The sequence below is a fragment of the Geotrypetes seraphini genome, chromosome 5, assembly GCF_902459505.1.
Source record: "Geotrypetes seraphini chromosome 5, aGeoSer1.1, whole genome shotgun sequence".
NCBI lineage: Eukaryota > Metazoa > Chordata > Amphibia > Gymnophiona > Dermophiidae > Geotrypetes > Geotrypetes seraphini.
This window is the reverse complement of record NC_047088.1, coordinates 70,453,172-70,468,243: the sequence shown is the minus strand read 5'-3', so window position 1 is coordinate 70,468,243 and position 15,072 is coordinate 70,453,172. Positions and strand designations below refer to the sequence as shown.

At 44.8% G+C, this 15,072-nt stretch overlaps 1 protein-coding gene across 5 annotated transcripts in view; it reads left to right on the top strand.

Annotated features, from left to right (window-relative positions):
• The window catches only part of BCORL1 (BCL6 corepressor like 1), a 97,239-nt gene that overhangs the window by 23,354 nt on the left and 58,813 nt on the right, over window positions 1–15,072 (top strand). For all 5 annotated transcript variants that reach the window (XM_033945888.1, XM_033945887.1, XM_033945885.1 and 2 more), the window contains 3 exons: window positions 1,405–4,092; window positions 8,489–8,597; window positions 12,302–12,382. In XM_033945888.1, the coding sequence (XP_033801779.1) occupies window positions 1,405–4,092; window positions 8,489–8,597; window positions 12,302–12,382 (2,878 nt within the window). The remainder of the gene's footprint in view (window positions 1–1,404; window positions 4,093–8,488; window positions 8,598–12,301; window positions 12,383–15,072) is intronic.

The window sequence follows — 15,072 nt, the reverse complement described above, 5'->3', positions numbered from 1 at the left end:
GGATTTAGCTGTCACCTTTTTCAATATTAGATCAAGCTGAGTTGCATTCAGGTACTCTAGGTTTTTTCCTGTCCCTTAAGGGCATACAACCTAAGTAGAAGCAACCATATTCGGCCATGCTTTGTTTCTGGCTCAAAACGCAAGTGCATTTTCGGCTGAAACCAAAACTTCCTGCCCCTGCGACCACTCTGTGCCACCCACCCACCTTATGTAGGCTCTTCCTGGGCTTACCTTCAAATCCCTGGTGGTCTTGTGACTTCTTCGTGATAGGAGCGATCCTGAGTTGTTCCTGCCTCTGCTGGCACTGCAATCAAAATGGCTTCTGTAACTTTCCATGGCAGCCTCACAAGATTGCTGCAGAAGGTTGTAGTAGCCATTTTGGGATTCGAACTGGCAGTTACTCCTGCCTACCAGAATTTGCAGCAGTTATTTTGACTGCAGAGCCAGCAGGGGCAGGAGTGACTTTGAATTGTCCTTGTCCCAAAGAGGACACTAGATCACCAGGGCTTCAAAGGTAGGCTTAGGAAGGGCCTATGTGTGTGTGTGTGGGGGGGGGGGGGGGGTAGGCTGAGCCAGGGCCCAGGAGAATGGCTTGCTAGGGAGGGGAGGGGTGGGATGATGATTTTGGCCGAAAACAAGCAGTAATTTTCAGCCCTGGTTTTAATTGCCCTCTAAATCTGAGGCAATGGAGGGTGAAGTGATTTGCCCAAGGCCACAAGGAGCAGTATCAGGATTTGAACCAGTCTTCCCTTGTTGTTAGCCTGGTGCTCTAAGCTACTTTTTCACTCTCTGATTTTGGTATCTGGTATTGTGGTAATTCTGCATGCCAAACACTTATTTGTTAATTAAGATCAACAATAGTTCCCAGGTTTTAAAAGTGAACTTTCACTTCTGCTTTTGCATCTCTTAGAACGTGGATGAGCCTGAAATGCAGGAGTTTCTAATGACCTGACATCTCCCATTGACAACACAAAGCATTGTTAGATGTCAAGTTTCAAGTTTATTATTTTTCTTAATTAATCGCTTAATCAAATTCAAAGCGATGTACATATTAAAAAGGTAGTCAATAAAAAGCAAACAGTACAAACTATAAATTATTACATTGGGTAATACATATTTACATTACATAAGGTAAGAAGGGTATTGAAATACATTTGTTAAGTAAAAGCAAAACAAAGGAAAAACACAATATGGAAAACATTTAAGTAGTAAGGTGTAAACTATTAAAATTACTAACTTTAAGAAATTATTAAATTAAGTATTAAATGCATCATTAAAAAGAAGGGATCCATTTTACTAGCTGTGTTCAGAGTAGAAAGTAGTAGGTCTGGCTTGAACTAGCAGAGGTGTGCAAGAAACACTAGCCATTGTTTTCAGAAATTCAGCCTCTTTCTTCTGTTTCAGGTGGAGCTCACACCAGTGAAGAACTGTGCTGATGTCCGGATGCTGGATGAAGATGAAAGCGTGGAAGAGATTGCTGGGTGTAGGTCAGACAGGGGTCTGGATCCTCAGATTTTAGAATCTACAGACAAAGCAGTAACACCAGAGACCAATGAGATAGCTGCACCATTGACAGACAAGAGAGATCTCAGGATGCTCGACTCTTTGCTCTTAGGAACCCCAGATCCAGAGAACAGCAGGACACCGACCCTAGTCGCAGAGAAACCGATGGAGATTCCACCTGCTTGCCTTCAATGTGCAGAAACGGAGAACTCTGGAAAACAAAAGACAACCCTGAATACTGGGGTAAAAGTTTCAGGGCAAGCATTGGAAGGTGTGCACCCTGTGGCGTCTTCCAGTTTCAACACTTTGACCTCTTTCAGCATGAGCAGAGTCTGTTACTCCACCTCTCAGAGCCCTGCTGTGCAAAAATTGCCTCTGTCTTTTCAGCCTGGAACAGTTTTAACACAGAGCCAGCCTCTTGTGTACATACCGCCTGTAAGCTGTAGACAGCCTCTCAGTGTGACCACTCTTCCAACCACACTTGGGGTCACACCCACTTTCACTTTCCCAGTATTGTCTTCTTATCTACAGGAGAGGTGTCTTTCTGGTATCATTGCACCTCAAGAACTGCGCTCCTACCCTTATACCTCTTCAGTGGGCAGACCCTTGACTTCAGATCACAAAATGGTTTCCATGGAAATAAACAGACTTGCTGGCACTACGCCAGCCCATCCGCCCAGCTGCAGTAATAATGTCACATCTACTGTGAGCAATCTCTCTTGTGCAGATGTCTCTCTAGCTTCAGGTACTAAACAGATGTCATCTCCCCATCCTGCTCTGCCAGTGTCTTGTGGGAGCCCAGTTCCCCTCCTAGGCCTCACCTCGTATGCCAGGCCTCCATGTCACTCTGATCAGCACACTGATGGGGCTCCTGGTTCCTTTTCTCCCTTGAAGTCTCCTCCACAGCTTGAACGAGAGATGGTTTCACCTCAGGACTGTAGTGAAATGCCTCTTGACTTGTCCTCCAAATCCAAACGCCAAAAGCTTATGCCACCGAACCAACGCAAAACACCTCCTATGCCAATATTAACACCTGTCCACACCAGTGGGAAAGCCATTCTCTCCACTGTGCTGTCAAAGTCTGACTGCAGTTCACTGCGTGCCACACAGAACAGCTACACTAGCAGCAGTGTTACACCAGGTCTTCGTGCACCTTCTCCCTATATAATGTTCCCAGAATTGCTAAGAAATGGTGAGCAAGCCTCCTCACAGCTTCTGAGTACATCAGGCGCTTGGGTTAAAAATTCTGCCGCCTTGATCAGCACTATCCCTGGCACCTATGTGGGGGTGGCCAACCCAGTGCCTGCCTCTCTGTTGCTCAATAAGGACACTAATACAGGACTAAGTAATGACTTGCGACATCTTGCCAAGCAGGAACCTATTTCTATCGTTGATCAAGGGGAGCTAAAGAATCCAGGAGCCTGTGGAAAGAAAGACAATCAGACCATCTTAGAGGGACCACAGCCAGCCAGGCGATACCTTCATGGACGAATCCCTTCTGGAACCACAGTATGTTCTTCAAAAGAATTCTCCTTATGGAATGCACATGGGCATGGGACTGTTTATCCCAAATGTCCAGTCAACGGAAAACCCTCTAGTCCTCAGGTTCTGCCAGTAACTTGGTCTTCATATCATCAAACTTCTCTGCTGTCAATTGGAGCTTCAACTACTGAGCAGCTACATGTAACTCAAGGTAATCCTTCCAAAGTGTCTGTGCCAGTGAACGAGTATAGCTCATGTCCCAATATCCATCCCTCTGAAACTAGTATACCTCCTCAGAAATCCACTGCTGAAAAGAAGCTTGAAGGGCAGCAGAGAATGATGAGGCCCCAGTCTTTGGAACAGGAGCTACCAGCAAAAGGCCGAGTCTGTGGCCCACTGCTGACGTCCTCTAAGGACGCCTCCAGTCATCCTTTCTTAGCTCCAGTATCACAGGGTTCTGCCTTGTTCCATCAGTCAAATGCAGCAGAGGCAGGAGGAAGACTTGTTGGGAATGTGAAAGGGAGGAAAGAGATCCCTATTGCGAACTGTGCTTCTGAAGCACTCAACTGTGATCCCTTCCCTAGGGATACCCTGATACAGGCTGATAGACCTAAAATGACTTGCAGTCAGAAATCCAAGCCTAAAAACAAAGTATTAGGAGCATACTTATCCCATGATCAGCAGAGACACAGAAAGATGCAGGATCAGCCTGTGCTGAGCCGAACTAGCAATAGGAAGGATTCTGAATCAGACTTGTGTGATGGTAAGGCCTTTGGCAGATTTCGGAAAAATTCTGCAACCAACACTCTTCCCTGTGTCCAGGAGGTGGACTTAAGTAAAGTGAAAATCGAGAAGGACGATTATGAGGACTTTGCCTGCTCCACTTCATATAACAGAGCAGGTTGGTCCCCAATAGAGATGCCGGGAGTACACACAGATATGAAAATCAAGGTAAAATCCCGAATTAAAAAGGAAGGCAGTGGCAGGTGCAAGTCTAGATGTCAGGAAGAGCTTCTGGCCAAACGGGTTCAGAAGAAAATGAAATGCAAAACCAAGGAAGCAGATGAGTCTTCCAGCAGAGTGGGAAAAGGTCCTTGCAAAAGGAAGGTAAGTTAGGAGTTTGGCTCATAAGCTTCTCTGAATTAAATAAAGTGAGACTGCTCTTCCTCTGCCCTGTTGGGGACCTCAGCAAGATCTTATTATTTTAGTTGTTTTTGATAGTCTCTCTTGTTTCCTGAGGTCCAAATACTGACTGCACACTGAAGAGCTGATTGTCTGCTGTATCTAAGCTCCTGATCTAGGCAGCCTGGTGGTGGTATTAGTGTAGAATTTTCAACTAAACCTACAAGGCTAGGCCTGCCCCTGAATATTTTCTTAAATTTTAATGGCCAAAATTGAGCCTCAGAGTTAGGCCTGCTACTGTAGAAGCTAGGTGTGAATGTCTAAATTCATCACATAATACCAACAATCAACTACCTCCCTAATGTTCGTCACTGGAAATTAAGGCCCCGATTCACTAAAGTCAGCGATTGTCGCTAAACCTGTTTTTTTACAGGTTTAGCGACAATCGCTGCTAACCGACCCGATTCACAAAACGGCCTATCGCCTGTTTTTCTCCTCGATCACCCATTTTCCGATCCGGCCATGCAAATATGTAAAACCCCATGCAAAATAGCCAAGCAATTGATTCACTAACATTTGCATGGCTATTTTGCATCGGGTTTAACAATGGCCAATCAAGGACTTCCTTAGGCTCCTCTCTAAGGAAGTCCCTAATTTGCTCAGGTATCTCGGGCAACTCCCTTGGGAGGAGCCCAAGGCACCTGAGCCAATCAGGGCCTTAGGCCCGCCCATCCCTGTGCATCATATTGCTGATGGGCAGCTAGCGGAGGAGCAGGAGGGACAATTTCCTGCTGGAAAAGGGGATAGAAGGGTATAGATAGAGGATTACTGCACAGGTCCTGGACCTGTTGGGTCGCCACGTGAGCGGGCTGCTGGGCGTAATGGACCTCAGATCTGACCCAGCGGAGGCATTGCTTATATTCTTATGTTCCTGTTCCCAACTTAGGGGGAGGAGGACGATGAAACCTGACCCGACCGGGGGAGGGAGACTCGACCTGACCCAAGGGACCCAACGGCATTAGGGAGTGGGCATCCCTCCTGCTATATCATTTCGCACAGGGGAGGGGGCGATGGCAGGAGAGAGTGGGCATCCCACCTGCCATATTCGGGGGGAGTGTCGGAGGGAGTGGGCATCCTTCCTGCCATTTTTTTTGGGGGGTCGGGGGTGGAGGGAGTGGGAGCTTTGTCGGGAGCTTTTTTTTATTGGGCAGATATTTTGCGTGTGTAATACACGCAAAATATCTGCCCAATAAAAAAAAGAAAAAAAAAAACCCCGGCAGAAACCCTGACAGCAGTGACATGAGGCTGCTTCTCACTGACAGATTGAGTCGGTGAGTTTGCATGCAAATAAATTGCACCTCCGTGCAAATCATTTGCATGCAAACTTGATAGTGAATCAATTGCTGTTTAAAAATCAGCCAGAGAATCGGCCAACAGCGATTGAGTCGTTATCTTTAGTGAATCTGAGCCTAACTCTATGCCTAATTATTGCCCCCTATCCCAACTCTGCCTCCTGGTTGCCCACTTTTTTGAGCAGTTAAGTTTAGCAGTTCTTTCCCACTCAGGGGCCCTTTACTAAAGCTTAGTGTGTGCTAATGGACATTAGTGTGCTAAATGCTGTGTGTTCTATTTTATAACTAAGGGCCACATGCCACTTAGTGCACACCAATGCCCATTAGCGTGTGCTGAGCTTTAGTAAAATAACCCCTCTGTTTTTAATCTAGCTGTCCAAGTCTCACAGTTAAACAGCCTCATCATTTTAAAATTTACCTCGTAAATACCACCAGAGCTGTTTTAGACAGGGTTATTCTATAAATTAGATGCTAACATTTGTGCACAAGTTATGCACATAACTGTTTAGAAAGTGCACTTAAGTGTTCTGTCATTGGTAGTACATAGTTTTCTGGTAGGTGTACACCTGGGCAGGGTGTCAGACACACATTTACACTTGTAATTTATAAGTTATGAATGTGTCTTCCAAAACTAGGCATGAACAAATTCATCAGCTCTATAGCTGATGTTAAGTTTTCATGCCTAAGCACACATATAACTGATAATGCAAGTACAGTATTACATAAAGGGAAATAGTCTTTCTCCTTTCCTTTACAGAATATGCACCAATCAGGTCTCAGTTATAGAATTACCCACAGAGAGGGACCATGTGTGTGGAAGAACAAAAGACATCACTATACTAATGAGAATTCCAGTGTACTTTAAAATGACATATTTATTTACCGTATTTTCACGCATATAACACGCGCGTTATACACGATTTTACAAACCGTGCATAACCGTGCGCGTTATATGTGTGAGCGCGTTTTACAACTTTTTTTTTTCAATCCGATCGGCATCCCCCCTGCGAACCGACATCCTCCCCCCCCCGCTCGCGTCACCCCCCCCCCGCGTTCCTACATCCCCCCCAGCACCGCAAAACATGTCTTACTCGATTGGGCACCGGCACCAGCACCAATGCACAGGATGTGCCAGTGCCTGAAGATCCTCCCTCGTTGATTTGGGTTGGTTTGGGCTGGGCTGGGCTGGGCGGTGCGGTGCATTTGCAAATGCTCAAAGCCTAGTCCAGCCCGGCGCAGGAAAAAGGAGGATCTCTCCTGCACCGCACCGCCCAGCCCAGCCCAACCCAAACCAACAAGGGAGGATCTTCGGGCACTGGCACTGGCACTGGCACCTCCTGTGCATTGGTGCTGGTGCCGCTGCCCAATCGGGTAAGACATGTTTTGCGGTGCTGGGGGGGATGTAGGATCGCGGGGGAGGGGGGTGACGTGAGCGGGGGGGGGGAGGATGCCGGTTCGTAGGGGGGATGCCGGATCGGATTTTAAAAAAAAAGTTGTAAAACGTGGGTAAGCGAGCGGGGGGGAGGATGCCGGTTCGTAGGGGGGATGCCGGATCGGATTTTTTTAAAAAAGTTGTAAAATGCGGGTAAGCGAGCGGGGGGGAGGATGCCGGTTCGGAGTAGGCGGGAGGAGGTTTTAGCATGCGCGGTATACACGTGTGCGCGCTATATTAAATTTTTTTTACATAGATTTATGTTCCCCGCGTGCTATACCTGTGTGCGCGTTTTACACGAGTGCGCGTTATCTATGTGAAAATACGGTACTCAATTTTCTATACTGTTATCTCAGGGAGCTCAGAACAGTTTACATTAATTTATTCAGCATTTTTCCCTGTCTGTCCTGGTGGGCTCACAACCTCTGGGTGCTGAGGACGTGGCTTTAACCACTGTGCCACACTCTCCCCCCATGCATTTGTCTTGCTGAATAAATAGTGCTTCTGGTTTCATTATGGATTGAATTTTAGCACAGACTCACAAACAGACTGATTTTGAATTTGTTTTGCACAATTAACCAAGAATACCACCCTCCCCCCCAAAAAAAGAAAATAAATATATATATATATATATATATATATATAAATGTAGGCCAGGGTTTTCAAGACCTACATTTCTAGCACCTACTTTTCACATGAATTGTGCCTACATAGGTGCTTTAAAATGCCCAACCTGAATTAAAAAGGCTTGATGGACCTTTGATCTGTCCCAGTATGGCAATTCTTATGTTTTTATCTCTCTGAATACAGAAAGCTTCAAAATTGGGACTGGATAAAAGATGTATCATGGAGCTGGTCCTGTGAATCAGCAGTAGGCCTAGGTTTAGGAGCTTTTAAACTTCATGTGTAAAGTGACGGCTGGTTTTAGAGAAGTGCTGAGGAGCATTGTCTCCGAGGAGAAATCCCTGCTCAGGTATTCAGTCGGTGACAGAACCTACAGTCTCTTAGTCAAGTCATCTGTGATGGGGAAAATAGAAAAATTATGAAAACCAGAATGATCTTGTGGACAGACTAACCCCTGTCTTTGGAAGTGTGGGGAAGTTTTTTGACCATTCAGGTAAATTAACCTGTCTGAAAATTGCCCTCTTAGAGCAGCTGAAAAGTTCATGTGGGGTTTGTAATAGCAAGTGCAGGTGACATTTTCCAAAAATGATTGACACAAAAGATCAAGTCAGACTTTTAAATTGCATATTTACCATGCTTGTGTGGTTTCCTTTTATTTTATTTTTTTAATTTCTTTATTCATTTTATATCTTATAACAAGTGTACAATAAATATCAAACAAACATATTACAATACCACTTGAAAATCTACAATATTATACAACAAGAAGATTTAACCCCCACCCCCCTCCCAAATTCAAATATCATTATATTATATCTCATGAAAATAATATCTTATGTCTTTCAAAAATTTAAAAAAATTGAATAAACTGTGCTGTTCCATGAAAGATTGTAATCTGTGCCAGCCCAATGTGTATGATATCTGCCTAAAGACTGTCCTTTGCCTGAAAAGATGCTTCTCTTCTTTCCCAAAGTGGAGGAAACAGCAGCCTGAGAATGGGAAGGAGTTTGCTGTTGTTCGGCAGAAGCGCCGGCGGAGGAAGGCCATAAAGTCTGAGCCTGAATATTTCCAGCAAGAAGAAGGTAAAATGCACAAAGGAACAAAAAGAACCAAATGTTACCTGACTGTTTCCAGTTTGTTTTCCCTGTATTGCTGTCTACTACAGGAGTTTGACAGTTACGTCATATCAAACACTAGTTTATTGCTGGTAGCTTTTAGCTGCTCCTTTGAGCTTCTTGCTTAATTATAATCTACCCGTTTGGGCCTACAGCACTGTAAGCATTCGCAATCATACCCATTTGAGTTTCCCCCCCATTTTTATTTTCTGTCCTCCTCCTCTCCCTTTGGTCCCTGGTTTACTTGTGTACTGAATCCCACCTATAGGTGTCACTGTTGTGCAGTAGTTGAGATGCCCTCTTGAACAAGGGGTTGGCTGTCAATAGTGCCTCTATAGCAGTAGTTGGTCTTGCAAATCAGACCAAGGTTGCCGACATGTAGAGCTGCCAGTTTAAAAAGAAAATAACTTATCCCGCTATAGACTTTCCTTACCCAGGGGTCAGGTAGAGGCAGAATTAGGTATCAATGTACAGGGATAGAGCGTATATTCTTCTCAGAGGCCTGCTTCTACCTCAGTGGAGTGCAAGCTGACTGATCTCACAGGCCTTCCTGAAGTTGGGCTTGAGATAACCCCTAACTGAAAAATTAAAGATCTGTGTGAGTCTGGAGTCAGCAGTTGGCAGAAAATTGGTACTTGTTTTGACCTGTTTTCTCATCCTGCTGACTGCAGGCCTTCCTTAGAGATATATCACCAGTCTACACATTTGCTGACCAGTTCGCATCTCTTCTCATATGGTAGAGCCATTAGTCTACTTGATCAGTATGAATTTATTTTAAATTCTTTAGTATGTGTGTGTGTGTTGGGGAGGTGATAGTTTGTTAAGGGTTTCACATAGAACATCACTGTAGATAAAGACCATGCAGTGTATTCATATCAGCTGCAATGCTCTAAAGCCCTTCTCTCTCCAAGATATTTGGTGCTTGTTCAATACTTTCTGGAATTTGGATACAATCCTTGTCTCTGCCACTTCCACCAGGTATTCCATGCATCCACCACCCTTTCCATAAAGAAATATTTTCTTAGATTATGCCAGAGTCTATTCGCTTTTAACTTCATCTATGTGCACTCATTCCAGAGCTTCCTTTCCACTGAAAGATGCTCTGCCGCTTTTGCATTTGTTCCCTGGAAGTACTGAAACGTGACTATTACATCTCTCCTACAACACCTTTCCTCCAGGAAATACATATTGAGATCTCTAAGTCTCTCTCCAGAATTGCACACAGAACTCCTGCTAGCTATGCCTCTTCCTGTGCACCAAAACATCCATCTAGCTTTGCTGTGACCTTATCTACCTGTTTGGCCACTTTTAAGGTCTTCAGATGTTAAACCCCTCCCTTCCCGGCCAGACCCTCCAGTCCTACTGGAAGAATTTTGCTTCCCACCCTAACCCCCTTCCATTCTGAACATATTTTGGACTAGCAAAATATATATTATTTCTGCACACTGATTCAACACTGGATCAGAAAGAATGGCGTTCTCTACTGAGTACTCCACCAATATTTTCTATAGTATGTGGGCCTTATGGACACCTTCCAGCTAAGTGCTGGCCAGACATGACCATTTAAAATTTTGAGTTTCATGGTCTCGTCGCCTATGGTGCTATGCTTGCAGCATGAGTAGTTGATCATCCTGCTAAGCAAGCAAATAGTTATTAGTTACAAGCAGCACAAGAGATTATAACCCTATTGAGATGTTAGCAAAAGACTTCTCTATAAAGTTCCCACAATATGGGAGCTGCATATGATCCATAACATACTCCAATCCTTTCCAGCACTATGTGAGCACCAGCCAACAAAGCTCACTGTGAGTCAGGTTTGGAAAATAATAAATCTAAAATCTGAGACTGGCGCTCTACCATTGAGCAACTGATTTCACACAGGATCCTACTTTTCAGCCCTTGACATATGCAAACAAGGCCCCACATATCTTCGCATCCCTACAGGCAGCCCCTAAGTGATGGTACTCATTTCACCATTGGAGGTCCAGGAGCTTTTTCAACGAAATTGAACTTTGAGTAGCTTTCCCATCATATTGTGACATGCAGTGCAAACCATTTGACTTTATGAGCATGCCCTTTGCAGCTGAATTAGTTGTATTGTCCTGCTGCTCACCATTACAGCGCAACAGCATATTCCTTCAGAGTAGTTTGGGTTTCCCTTGCCCCTACCCACTTTCCAGCTGTTAGTAGTTGTCTAAGAAGAGCTACTGCCTCTTGAGAGTTTTCAAAATACTTTGAAAACACAGTTGTGTGTGTCCAGTGCCTGAAGGCTGTTGCATAATCACAGTAACTCAGGCTGCAGCACTTCCTATGTCCCCACTCTCACTTCCTGATGTTACTTGGTTACAGATCCCCTGTAACTAGTCTGTGTCTTAGTGTGTAGGTTATATTCCAGCGCTGCTTGTTATTTCCTTCATGTAAACAGTTTTGTTAAGAGGTTGGAGAGACAGCGTTTAATCTGCCAGGAGGAAGCAAAGGTCTGTAATGATATAGGAGCAAAGATCTACAATGTCAGTGCTATGGTCAACACCAGCTTTTGTCAGCACAGAAATGAAAAGACAAATTCATTTGTTTATGATATGGGCATCATTTTGGGGTAAAGAAAGGATATGGAGGTGGCATTTATAGACTCCAACATTGCAAAATGATTAGGGGTACCAAACACAATACAGATTTCCTCCTGGACATAAAAGAAAATAGCTTGCTCAGTATTGAGGGGTGCTCAGTACCCACAGAGCTAGCTTTTTTGTAACATTGCTTCCAAATGTTGGTAGTGAATTGGCTTTTGTGAGCAGGCCCAGTACAGATTCCGATTGCTGGAGCTCTTGAGCAAGTTTCTTTTGTTTGTTTCCATTTCACACACAATATGAATGTAGCTGTTGTGCATGTTTTGTGTGATTGTATGTCCTGCATCTAACAGTTGTATGCTCACACAGAACATGCACAAACAGCTACTGGCATCTCCAGACCTGCGAGAAAATTTTGCACAGTAAGAGGTGGACATTCCCTCCAGTGCATTACAAGAAGTGCTTATCTTAATACTAATGAGCTGCTTGTAATGCATTTGCATAGGGTTCTCAATGGCTGCTACCACGCTTGGTAAAAGCCTCCCGAGAACTCTTTTGTACATCAGAGGTTGAGCTGCCTTGCAAGTAAGACTGGCTACAATCAGTCTTACTTCCATGGCAAATTTTTGAGCATCTCCCCTTAAATAGGCAAACTGCTTGCCAGCTGGGAGAGAGAGTGGTTAGAAAGCATGTCCTGGCAAGTTTAGGAGCCTTGCAGTAATACGAGAGTCCAGGAGATGGCAGCATGTACTGTGAGCAGGGAGCAGAAGATGCTTGGGAAATGGCTCTAGACACATTTCCTGTGCATGACACTAATCCAAGCATAGGGCAGCTGCTATCACCAGGAGCCCAAGAGTTTAGGCCGTTATCTGCAGGCCTAGGCCCCGTGGAACCTAGCACAGGTACAGACATTCCTTATGTTAAACAGAAATGACTGGGAAAATAAGTTTAGCTGGAAAATTTACAGTGACTGAGGCGGCATCACTAAGATATCTACAGTCTTTTATTAGGGCTGTACAACCCCTTAAGTCTGAACAGGCTTTGTAGTTTTCTGCTGTCTGCCTGTGCTGGCATTTTCTCACATGTGTGTCTTTTCTTCCCTAGACTACCCTGAAAAAAAATCGAAGAACAGTTTCCAAGACTTTATCCCTGTGGTCCTGACCAGCAGAACTCGCAGTCAGTCAGGTAAGCTGTTATCAAGCTCCCGCCTCCTTCCTAATTGAGTTTGGGGAAGATTCTCAAACTTTACGGTAAAATCCGATGAGCTGCTATCTCAGACGTAAATATAACATTTTGCAAAAAGATGAGTCATTCACAAAAACCTGTTAATGCAAATGAGGTTCGCTGAGGGTCGCTGTATTTGCTTGTGACAAGTCGCTGATGATAGCAATTGGCACACGCGCAGACTACACCTACACATAAAAAAAAGACCCCCGAATTAAAGGACAGCAGGAGATATAATATGAGGTTCCTGCTGAGGTTCCTGTCCCTCTGACACATCTGGTGGGAAGGATGCCCACTCCCTCCTGCAGCTGGTGATTCCCACCCCCTGATTACCCCCCCCCCCATCAGGAGGGGTGCACACTCCCTCCTGCTGCTGCTGATTCTCATCCCCCCCGACAACACCCCTTTCAGAAGGGATGCCCACCTTCTCCAACACCCCTGTACCTCTCAGTCCAAGGCCGGCCGGAGGGATGCCTATTCCCTCCGACCGGCAGGCCCACCTCTTCAAAATGGCAGGTCTTCCCCTCCCTGGTGCATCCTCAGATGCGCCAGTGAGGGGCCTAAGGCTCTAATTGGCCTTAAGTACCTGGGTCAATCAGAGCCTTAGGCCCCTCCCTGGCATTTGAGCATTCAGTCTTCACTGAATTTTTTACACTAGTAGGGTCAGACAGCAGAAATATCTGTGTATGTTGCAAACTTTGTCCATCAGCTTCTTAGCAGACCTACAACCAAAACCTGCAACCAAAACTACAGCAAATCTTAAGAAGCACCTGCAAAACGTCTACCTGGCTATGCATATGATAAACTGCTTTCGTTGAGGAGATAAGCAAGCTGTTCTTCGCCAGATGCATCAGAATCCCTTCAAGGAGCAGTAATGGGAGCATCATTGTGTCACAGAAAAGGATCAATGATCTCATCATGAATTTTGTTATTGGGGACATGCAAGCCTTCTCAGTGGTCGAGTCACTAGAATTCATTCAGTTGGTAACTGGTCTTCAACCAGGCAGCTGAAATAGTGTACAAAACTTTGGAAACCACACTATTATGCTGTTGGCAAATTGTATTCTGTTGTGGAGAAGTCTGAAACTGTGCTCAATGATATCTGTGAGAAGCTTTCCCTAACAACTTTCTGCTCAAATGAAATTGCTTTCATGGCAGAGCATATTAAGGTGATGAGACTGATTGATTAATTGCTGTGGCACTGGACATGCTGCAGGCTGAAGACCAGTGTTTCAAGGGGAGTTCTTCTGCCAACGATTTCTTCCCTGTGTGCATATCTTACTTCCATCAGGCCGCTCAAATTTGCCAGCCCACTTGTTGATGCACTAATGAATGGAATCATTAAGCGTTTGGGACTCCCCCACATCCAGCTTCCTTGTTACCCAGTCAAAGAAGCTAATTAGATTGGATTGGCAGGACCTTCCCTTGGTAAATCCATGTTGGTGGGGATCCCGTAGATTCTTCTCATCCAGGATCGTATCTAATTTATGCTTAATTAGTGTTTCCATGAGTTTACTCACTATGGATGTAAGACTCACCGGTCTGTAATTCTCAGCCTCTGTCCTGCAGCCCTTTTTGTGGAGTGGGATGACATTAGCTGTTTTCCAGTCCAAGGGGACTCTTCCCGTACTCAAGGAAAGATTGAAGAGCACAGATAACGGCTCTGCCAGGACATCAAACAGCTCTCTAAGCACCCTGGGGTGTAGATTGTCCAGTCCCATGGCTTTGTTTACTTTGAGTCTTGACAGTTCGCAGTAGACGCTGCTGGGTGTAAACTCGAAATTCCAGAACAGGTCTTCTGAGCTTTGCCTTGCTTGCAATTGTGGACCGGACCCCAGCGCCTCGCAGGTAAAGACTGAGCAGAAGTATTCGTTTAGTAGTTCGGCTTTATCGGAATCTGATTCTGCATAAGTCCCGTCTGCTTTCTTAAGGTTGTACTCTTTTGACGGCTTTTTACAGTGACGGACCTTGACGCCGCTTATGTCTTGCCGCCACTATACAGTATCTCTGTGATTTTTTTGATTTTTTTGTTTTTTTCCCTCTATTTTTACCATGGACCCCTGACGAAGGTTTGTCCGAAACACGGACCGTGTCGGGTCCCTTGATTGGTAAAAGGGTTTGCATATTTTTGTCATTAATAAACTTTGCCTACGTCTTGTACAGATCTGCAGTTTTGTTTTGTTTGTTTAAGGCGTACTATCCCATCTGTGTTTCTTTTCCTATCACTGATGTATCTGAAGAAGGATTTATCCCCTTTCTTAATGTCCTTTGCTAAATTCTCTTCTATTCGAAGCTTGGCCTCTCTGATTGCCATTTTGACAGCTTTGGACCTGGCCAGATAGTCTTCTTTTGCCTCTCCTCTTCCTGATTGTTTGAAGGAAACAAATGCGTTTTTCTTTTTTTTTAACGAGGTCCAAAATTTCTGTAATGAACCACTGGGGTCTGTTATTTCTCCATCGTTTGCTTACTGTTTTTATATAGCGATTTGTTGCTTCATGTAGGGTAGATTTCAGGTTTGACCACATAGCCTCTACATTATTGGTTTCAGCTTGGTCTTGCAGCGCCCAACGGATGAAATCTCCCATGTGTTTGAAGTCAGTGCCCCGAAGTTGAGGACCTTTGTTGTTGTGTTTGATCTGGTGAAACCTTTC